Below are 9,437 nucleotides of genomic sequence, written 5' to 3'. Positions count from 1 at the left end.
AAAAATCTCTTAATTATATAGCCATTTCTTAATCCCTGCTCCCCGCATTTTGATTCCCAATAAGAATGAACATCATTTAGAATTTAGCAGCAGAGGAGGATTAAGCCATGGAGCCCCCTCTTCAAATCCAAATACAGGGTTCAAAACAGTATAAACCGAAACTAAGCTTTATTCGTCGACCAAAATAAAAACAACGTAAAACCAACATTAGAAACCTAACATAAAACCCAACTACCCATTTTTAACGATGGCCTATAACTGTTATACCATTAGCCTCAGCTGTGGTGCGAATTTGTTGATGGTCCCTGTTGAAAATTATCCAATGTTTGCCTTCAAACCGCGTCATATCCTTTAATTCCAGGACAGCATTCAAGTCACGCATGTTCTCAACTTCAATCCGTTTATATGAACCAGCTTGTGCCGTAGCCTGTTGCAGAGTGTTGTTATAAGACACCAAAAAATTGAAGACCAGAATATATATATTTTTTATTCACTGCACTACTCTTTATATAGAGCTAACCTTTAACAGAAAAACAAAAATATTTCCTAAACACAAGGCATGACTAACAGCTTCCTAATTTCTAGCTATTAACAAGTAAAACAGCATAACAGCATAAATAATAACAAATATCCTAAAGACTTGGTCAGCTAACTGCATAACAAATATTCTAATGACTTGGTCAGCTGACAACAACTCCATATGCAGCTACCTAGGCACTGTTACAACAATTTCTCCTCCTTGCCTAATAGCTGCATAGACTTAGTTTGTTTCTCAGAACTTCGAATCTTGCTTTTGGAAGAGCCTTGGTAAGCACATCTGCAATTTGGTTCTCAGTCTTACAATAAACCAGTTTAACTTCACCAGCCTTCTGTTCTTCTCTCAAATGATATAGCTTGATCTTGAAATGCTTTGTCCTTCCATGAAAAATAGGATCATTTGAAATTGCAATGGCAGCTTGGTTATCTACATAAATTTCTGTTGGCTCAGTTTGGTTCATGTGTAAATCTGCTAGTATTTTCCTGATCCAAATTGCTTGATTCACTGTAGCATTTGCTGCAACATACTCTGCCTCCGCTGTACTTTGAGCTATCACATCTTGCTTTTTTGAGCTCCATGAAAAAATTCCTGATCCAAAACTGAAACAAAAACCTGTTGTGCTTCTCATGTCATCTATAGAACCTGCCCAGTCACTATCAGAATAACCATGAAGCTTAAAAGAGTGACAGCTAGAATATTTAATTCCATAATTTGTTGTGCCCTTGATATATCTTACAATTCGTTTGGCAGCCTGAAAATGCATTTCACTAGCACAATGCATAAATCTTGAGAGCAAACTTACTGCAAACATTATGTCTGGTCTGGTAGCTGTAAGATACATCAAGCAACCAATCAGACTCATGTATAAGCGTTCATCAACTTTTTCAGCTCCATCCTCTTTGCTAAATTTCTCCTTTTGATTCATGGGTGTGCTAGTGCTTTTGCAATCTTCCATATGGAATTTCTTAAGTATTTCCTTTGCATACTTCTTTTGGCTTATGAAGACTCCATGATGGTCTTGCTTCACCTCCATTCCTCGAAAATAGGACATTAAGCCAAGGTCTGTCATCTCAAATGCTTCAAGCATTTTGGCTTTAAATTCTTTCACCAGTATCTCATTGCTTCATGTTACAAGAAGATCATCAACATAAACAGAAACTATAATTAAGTTAGCATCTGTTTTTTTATGTATAACGTAGCTTCACTTGGACTTCTAACAAAACCAAGGCTTTGAAGATATTCATTGATCCTGCTGTACCAGGCCCTAGGAGCCTGTTTAAGACTGTATAATGCCTTCTTCAATAAGTAGACCTTCTCCTCCTGTCCCTTGACTTGAAATCCTTCAGGCTGCTCTACATAAATTTCATCTTGAAGATAACCATTTAAAAAAGCAGATTTAACATCCAACTGGTAAATCTTCCATCCCTTTTGTGCAGCCAAAGCAAGTAACATTCTGATTGTATCCAAGCGTGCTACTGGAGCAAAGGTTTCTGAAAAATCTACTCCAAACACTTGACTATACCCTTTCACAACTAATCTGGCTTTGTGTTTATTTACAGAACCATCTGCATTAAATTTGGTTCTGTAAACCCACTTGACTCCAATGACCTTTCTATGTTGAAGTCTATCCACCAACTCCCATGTGTCATTCTTCTCAATCATCTTAAGCTCTTCTTCCATTGCTTCGATCCACTTAACATCCTTTTCAGCTTCTTTAAACTCTGTAGGCTCAAACACAGCAATATTAAATCTTTCATAAATATCAGATAATAACCTTGTACCTCTAATTGGTTCATCATCTATGTTATCATCCATATTTTGTTGAATTTCAGACCGCTGCTCCTTTACTGACTCCTCCCAGTTCCATTGTCTATCTTCCATGAATGTGACATCTCTACTTACAAGAATTTTTCCACTTTGTGGTTGGAAAATTCTGTAAGCCTTGGATGCTTTACTATATCCAATAAAAACTCCCGGTTCCGCCTTTTTATCGAGTTTCTCTCTTTTCACTTGTGGCACATGAGCAAAACAAAGACAACCAAAAGTTCTTAAATATTGCAGGTCTGGTTTGTAACCAAACCAAGCTTCAAATGGAGTTCTTTTCTGTAGAACTCTGGTTGGCAATCGATTCAACAGATAAACTGCAGTATTTGCAGCCTCCGCCCACATGTTCTTTGGCAATTCCTTTTCATGCAGCAAACGCCTTGTCATTTCCATAATACTTCTATTTTTTCTTTCACTTACACCGTTCTGCTGCGGAGTATACGGTGCTGTAAACTGGTGCTCAATGCCAGCTTCATCACAGAAATTTTTGAAACTATCACAAGTGTATTCCTTTCCATTGTCTGATCTAATTGTTTGCAACCTGTAACCACTTTGATTCTCCACCCAAGTTTTATATTTCCAAAAAACATTAGCAACTTCAGATTTAAATTTAAGAAAATAAATCCAACAAAATCTGGTGCAATCATCAATAAATACAATATAATATTTACTGCCATTTAAGGAAGATGTTTTTAGAGGTCCTCCAACATCTGTATGTACCAGTTGAAGTTTGCGTGTTGCTCTCCATGCAGTTTGAGGAAAGGATCTTCTGACTTGCTTTCCATATTGGCAAGCCACACAATCAGAAAGTTTGTCTTCCAGTAATGGTACTCCTTTTACCATTTTGTGATTCTGCATGTATAGAAGTCCAGCATGATGAAAATGCCCAAGCCTTTTGTGCCACAATTCCGCATTGCTTGCACTGCTTGGAAATGCTATCTGCTCCCCCTCCATCAGATTTAGAGCAAAGCTTTTTACTCTCATTTTCACCTTAAAAGCTTCTCTTCCTTCTGCATCTTTAATCCTGCACCATTTGTCTTCAAATATAACTTTGAAGCCCTTCTCAATAAGCTGTCCAACACTAAGTAGGTTTTGGTCAATATCAGGCACATATAAAACGTCAGTAATATACTTCAAACCTGATAAGATTTCTAAAGCTACAGTTCCTTTGCCTTTGACTGAGATGTATTCCCCATTTCCAATTTTTACTTTGAAAATTTCAGTTTTGTTGAGTTCTTTGAAAAGCTCTAGATCATTAGTCATGTGATGTGTGCAACCACTATCAATCAGCCAAGAATCACTAGAACTGTTGCTTGCTGCAAAACAAGTTGCAACAAATAGCTGCTCCTCTTGATGTTGCTCAACAGCAGTATTTGCTTTTCCTTCATGTTGTTGTGACTTACAGATTCTCTCCATGTGCCCAATTTGACCACATTTCTTGCACTTGACATCTGGTCTCCACCAACACTTCCTTTGTGGGTGGTTAGTTTTTTTACAGTATGGGCAAGCTGGATATGTTACCACATCCTTTTTGTCATTGTATTCAGTTTTCTTGCTGTACTTCTTCTTGCTGTCCTTCTTGTCTTTGCCTCCTCCTGAATTTTGTGCCTTTGCTTGAAAAGCACCCTCTACAGATTCTTCTTTTCTCATCATTCGCCTTTGCTCTTGGGCCTGCAATGCATTTACTAATTCTGCCAAGGATATACTTGACAAATCCTTAGATTCTTCTAATGAAGAAATTTTAGATTCGTACTTTTCAGGCAAAGTCACAAGAATTTTTTGTACAATTCGTTCATCAGAAAAATCCTTATCCAGCAACCTCACCTTGTTTACTATGCCCAGCAACTTGTTAGAGTAGTCTTTGATGGTTTCTGTCTCCTTCATTTTCAGCATTTCAAACTCCCTGATCAAGTTAAGCACTTTCATGTTTTTGGTTCTTTCATTGCCTTGGTATTCACTTCTGAGATAATCCCAAATAGCCTTTGCTGTCTGTAGATTCATGATTCTTGTAAATATGGTGCTTGAAACAGCAGAGAATAGACATGCTTTAGCTTTGGACTTCTTTGTCTTCCTCTCTTTGTGAGTCTTTAGTTGTACTATCGTTGGATTTTCTGGCAATGGTAGAACGTCATAGTCCTCCTCTACAGCCTCCCAAAGATCTAATGCCTCAAGATGGACCATCATTTTAATAGCCCAAGCCTGATAGTTATCACCATCAAAAATTGGTGGAGTAATATGAGAAAATGTTGTTTCAGCTTCCATTTCTGAAGGTTTTTGTGTTTCTGGTCTTTCAAGTTACCGGTTTTGGTTTGTGTTTCTGGGTTTGTGTTTAGATTCACTCAACTCACAGATCCCTCAAGAGATGGCTTAGCTCACAGATCCCTCAAGAAAAATTGCTCTGATACCAATTTGTTGTTATAAGACACCAAAAAATTGAAGACCAGAATATATATATTTTTTATTCACTGCACTACTCTTTATATAGAGCTAACCTTTAACAGAAAAACAAAAATATTTCCTAAACACAAGGCATGACTAACAGCTTCCTAATTTCTAGCTATTAACAAGTAAAACAACATAACAGCATAAATAATAACAAATATCCTAAAGACTTGGTCAGCTAACTGCATAACAAATATTCTAATGACTTGGTCAGCTGACAACAACTCCATATGCAGCTACCTAGGCACTGTTACAACACAGAGTCTCCTCGTTGTCTTGGGTCGGTTCTCTAGAGAATTCCTCACGAGCATCAATGTAGGCTCTTAGAGCGTCTTTAGATCTTTTTAATTTCATTCTGGAAAGAGAAAAGTTTAATTAAAAATATAAAACAAACTAGGGAAAGAGATATAGAGAGAGGGGGAGAGGCAGATAGAGATTTCTTAAATTATGATAGTAGTAAGGGAAAGAGAGATATATATAGGGGGCAAGGCAGATAGAGAGTGAGGGAAAAAGAGATATATATAGGCGGGAGAGGCAGATAGAGAGTAAGGGAAAGAGAGAGAGGGGGGGAGAGGCAGATAGAGGGTACTGAGCGTGTGAAAGTAGTAAGGGAAAGAGAGATAGAGAGAGGGGGGAGAGGCAGATAGAGGGTACTGAACGTGTGAAAGTAGTAAGGGAAAGAGAGATAGAGAGAGGGGGAAAGGCAGATAGAGAGTGCTGAAAGTATGAAAGTTTTCAAAAAATTTCAATTTTTTGCTTTTTTTTTTCTTTTTGCTTTTATTTCTTGGTTTTTGGTTTCTTTTCTTTTTATTATATATATATATATTTTTTCCCTGGCAGTAGTTCGGATTATATTATCTTTCAATGATAACTTATATATTAGGTCAAAAATTACTACAATCTAATATTGTAATTTGTTTGTCCATGGATTAAAAAATAAAGTAATATCATGTCCTGCCTATTGAATTAAAACGTCATTACTCATTCGTTAGAGAAAGTAGACAGTAAAACGTCATTACTCTTTCGTTAGAGAAAGTAGATAGTGAATTATAGAGGGAATTGGGGAGAGAGAAAGAAATAGGAAGAGAAATTAAGAAGGTTTTAGTTTTTGTATTTTTGGGTTCTGTTTTTATTATTATTATTATTATTATTATTATGATAAAAGTAGGGTAGAAAGAAGAGGAAGCGGATGGAGAAGGAATGCAGAAGGAAATTGAGGAGAGAGAAAGAAATAGGAAGAGAAATTAAGGAGGGTAGTTTTTGTTTTTTCATTCTTTTTTCTTTTGGGGGTTCTGTTATTATTATTATATTGGTGTTGTTTTTATTATATCTCCACTGATAAGTTTTCAACCATTGTCAAAAATTACCATACAACATTGTAATTTGTTTGTCCACAGATTAAAAGAAAATGATTCCAAGTTCTACGGATTGAATTAAAACGTCATTCTATGTAAGTCAATGAGATAAACCACATCACAGATAAATTGTTGATTTGGACAATTTGATAGGCCAACAATTAGCTTCCCAGAGGTTGAGATCGAACTATTCCTCCATAATAATTGAAAGAGATACACTATAATTCAAAGATTCAACAAGGTGGTAACATGTAAACGTTCAAAGAGATTCACTAATGTGGTAACATGTATCCATCCACAAACTTTACACAATTCAAAAGATTATTCTATATATATATATATATATATCTATATATGTATATATTAATTTTCTAGGAAGGATTTACCTCCATTTATAAATGAAGTAGACCTTTAATATTATTATGAACTTAGGATTCAACTAAGCATAGTAATTTCTGCAAAGTCGCCATCATCTGAAATTCAGAAAACTATATATATATATATATATAAATTTAAAAAAATAATTCCAATGATCCTAGATGTTATAATCAAAAAGTATAAATCAACAACTCGTGGTTCCACAAATATTTAGTGATTTTCAACAAAACAAACTCTTTTTCTTTTTCTTTCTTTTTTTTTTTTTTTGTTTTTGTTTTTTTGTTTTTTTGTTTTTTTTTTTGTTTTTTTGTTTTTTGTAACAAAACTTGAAAGCCATGAACATCAACATTTTTATAAGCAGTGATTTTTCCACAAACGATCTAAGCAGAGCATTCAAAGAGAAAAGTTCTGGTGATGCAATTCTATTTTTCAATGGCTCTTTCAGGGCCTCCACTTAATCTCTGTATTCTATATAGATTACGATCACAATAAATACTCATTTAAATTTCAAAGAATGCCTTAACCAATTCTATAGAATATATATCAGCTAAAAAGTCTTACTTGACAAAAGGTGTCATGCCCTTGAGTTTCCACATAAATTTTCTTGTAGAAGAAAGAGCAGTTTCCCTACAGAAGTCCAAAAGTATCTATCTCATAATCATTCTAGATCATGTTATCTAATCCTTGTTTCAAACGTTTTACTTTTTTAGTCCTCTGCGATCCTCCCGAGTCATATTTGGATTTATTTTCGTAAAGTAATGTTTGGCATAGCTACTTATTTTTCAATTCTCAAACATATAACATAAAAAGTTGACCAACTGGAGGGTCCAATGTCATACAACATGGATGGCATAACGGTTTCTAATAGCTTTTTAGAATAGTTTTTAATTATTTCCTTATAGTGTCTAAAACATTTCACAAGGTATTAGTCTCTATACATAGCAGCAATAATTTATACATAGAAAGGGGCTACTTGATCCAATTTGCACAGTACGTGTCTAATATGACATAAGAGAGAGTGACTGATAGATTTTAAATGCTTAGGAATAGGTAGAAGAGTCCGTATACATTGAACTTCAAGGTTTAGTCATTCTCTAACCCACCAAGCTCTATCTATACAGTTTGGACATGAATAAACACACATATTTATGTGAGTCTATCACTGCTAATATTTTTTTGAAAATTTTCTCAAGCAAATTTCAAAAGTATACAGGATATGAGACATTCTTAGATAATCAGAATCCAAACAAGATCTAGGAACCAAAATAAAACTGAGAAGAAAGAATAATCGATTAGATAAAAACTTCTAAAGCATTCAATACTAAATTTGATGAGGATTGTTATTTGTTACAGAGACATAGAATTTTGTTCACAGGTGAAAACTAAATACATGATTTATTTACAAAGTTACTAAAATTAATTCTTTTGTTTCCAATAATCTAAACACGAAGCAAGGAAAAACAATTGGCTAGCACAGTATCTACCTACTGAATAAATTAAGCAATTCGAAATAAAATTTCAAATTTAGAAAACGGAAAAATACTTGATAAGATAATACTAGATACAATGCAATAATGGTAAAAACAGAGACATATATGCAAACAGGGAGTTTTAAACAATTAGCTAGCTAGCTTACCAAGCTAAGCACTAGTGGTAGAGGTGGATTCACTAGGAACATCACCAATAAGTTTGAATTCCTGCACCTCCTTGAAGTTCTGCCATGGCTTCACCCAGACCTTGCTTTCGTAAATTCTCTTCTTACCTCCGTCGATTGCTTCAAGGGTTATGTAGTACAAAGTACCAGAAACGACCTGCTCTTTTGTGTTCACCACTTTCACAAACTCCAAAAGAGCATTCTGAACAATACCCAGAATTCTATTATCGACCACAATCAATTTCCACATACAATTTTTCATAAAAAGTTACACCAAAACCTCAAAATTCCCCTAAAAACAAAACAAAACCCATAAGAAAAATTCATCCAAACACATAAAAATCTGAAAATTTGAGAGATGTGGTTGGAGCATAGAAATGGGTATAAGAAGAAAACGAACCTCTTTCTTGTTGTACTCGTCAACGGCGTAACGAGAGAGGCTTTCGATCTCGACGCTGTTCTCGTTCCCTTGCACTTCCTTGATGCCACCCAAAGTCGCCATTTTGCTCTAAATGTTTTTGCTTTCTCTCTTGATAAAGTATGCTTCACTTTCTTTCCTTCCTTTTCTTCTTGTGAAGGTGAACGAACGAATGAATGAATACATGAAGGCAGAAAAGATTGGCGGGGACATTGATGGTGTCCAATCTATAACGCGGTTATGGCTCTCTGTAAGTCGCCGTGGTCAGCTTTAATTCCTGAGGTGCCGGAATCTGATGTTGCTGCTCTCTTTCTGCACCAGCTAACCTCTCACCAATCAAAACTGTTTACTGGTGTGCATTATTGTAATTTGAGTGACAATTGACTTGTTTCAAGTGGATTATTCTAAAATTACCCTTCTATCAGTAATCTTATAATTATTTTCTGATCTAGCGTGGCGTAATGAAATTGGTAGTAGTTTGGTCAGCAAGGACTTTTCGGTAGAATGGACAACTGTGGATTTTGCCTCTTGCAAATTAGATACATGTCTACTTTTTTCTTCAAAAATAAAAAAAAAAGAAAAAAGAAAAAAGAAAAAAGTTTAAGATATCGGATAGTGAATGTTGCTTGGCAAATTAGCTTTTAGAATAGATTACGTGGTCCATTCCAATAGACCAACGTCCAATAACATAATAAATAAATGTAGAAATAAACTATATTTATTTTTGGTGTTTCCCTTCTAGAAAATTTGGCTTTTGGATATGAATGAACACGTTTAACATGAGCAAGGATACTGTCAGTACCCGTCCAAAATTCTTCATTGGAACCC

General features: G+C 35.2%; 1 protein-coding gene across 1 annotated transcript; it reads right to left on the bottom strand.

The window, feature by feature from the left end:
* Nucleotides 1–461: 461 nt before the first annotated feature.
* On the bottom strand, nt 462–9,163 carry LOC107410479 (retrovirus-related Pol polyprotein from transposon TNT 1-94). Its single transcript, XM_060812253.1, has 3 exons — nt 8,592–9,163; nt 8,174–8,483; nt 462–4,561 (listed from the first exon to the last, which is right to left on the bottom strand). The coding sequence occupies exons 2-3, from the start codon at nt 8,213–8,215 to the stop codon at nt 1,703–1,705; spliced, it is 2,901 nt and encodes a 966-aa protein (XP_060668236.1). The 5' UTR covers nt 8,216–8,483; nt 8,592–9,163; the 3' UTR covers nt 462–1,702.
* Between the last annotated feature and the right edge of the window lie 274 nt (nt 9,164–9,437).

This window comes from Ziziphus jujuba, chromosome 10 (assembly GCF_031755915.1).
Source record: "Ziziphus jujuba cultivar Dongzao chromosome 10, ASM3175591v1".
NCBI classification, from domain to species: domain Eukaryota; kingdom Viridiplantae; phylum Streptophyta; class Magnoliopsida; order Rosales; family Rhamnaceae; genus Ziziphus; species Ziziphus jujuba.
Note: the sequence above shows the minus strand (reverse complement) of the source record. Positions and strands in the feature narration are given on the sequence as shown.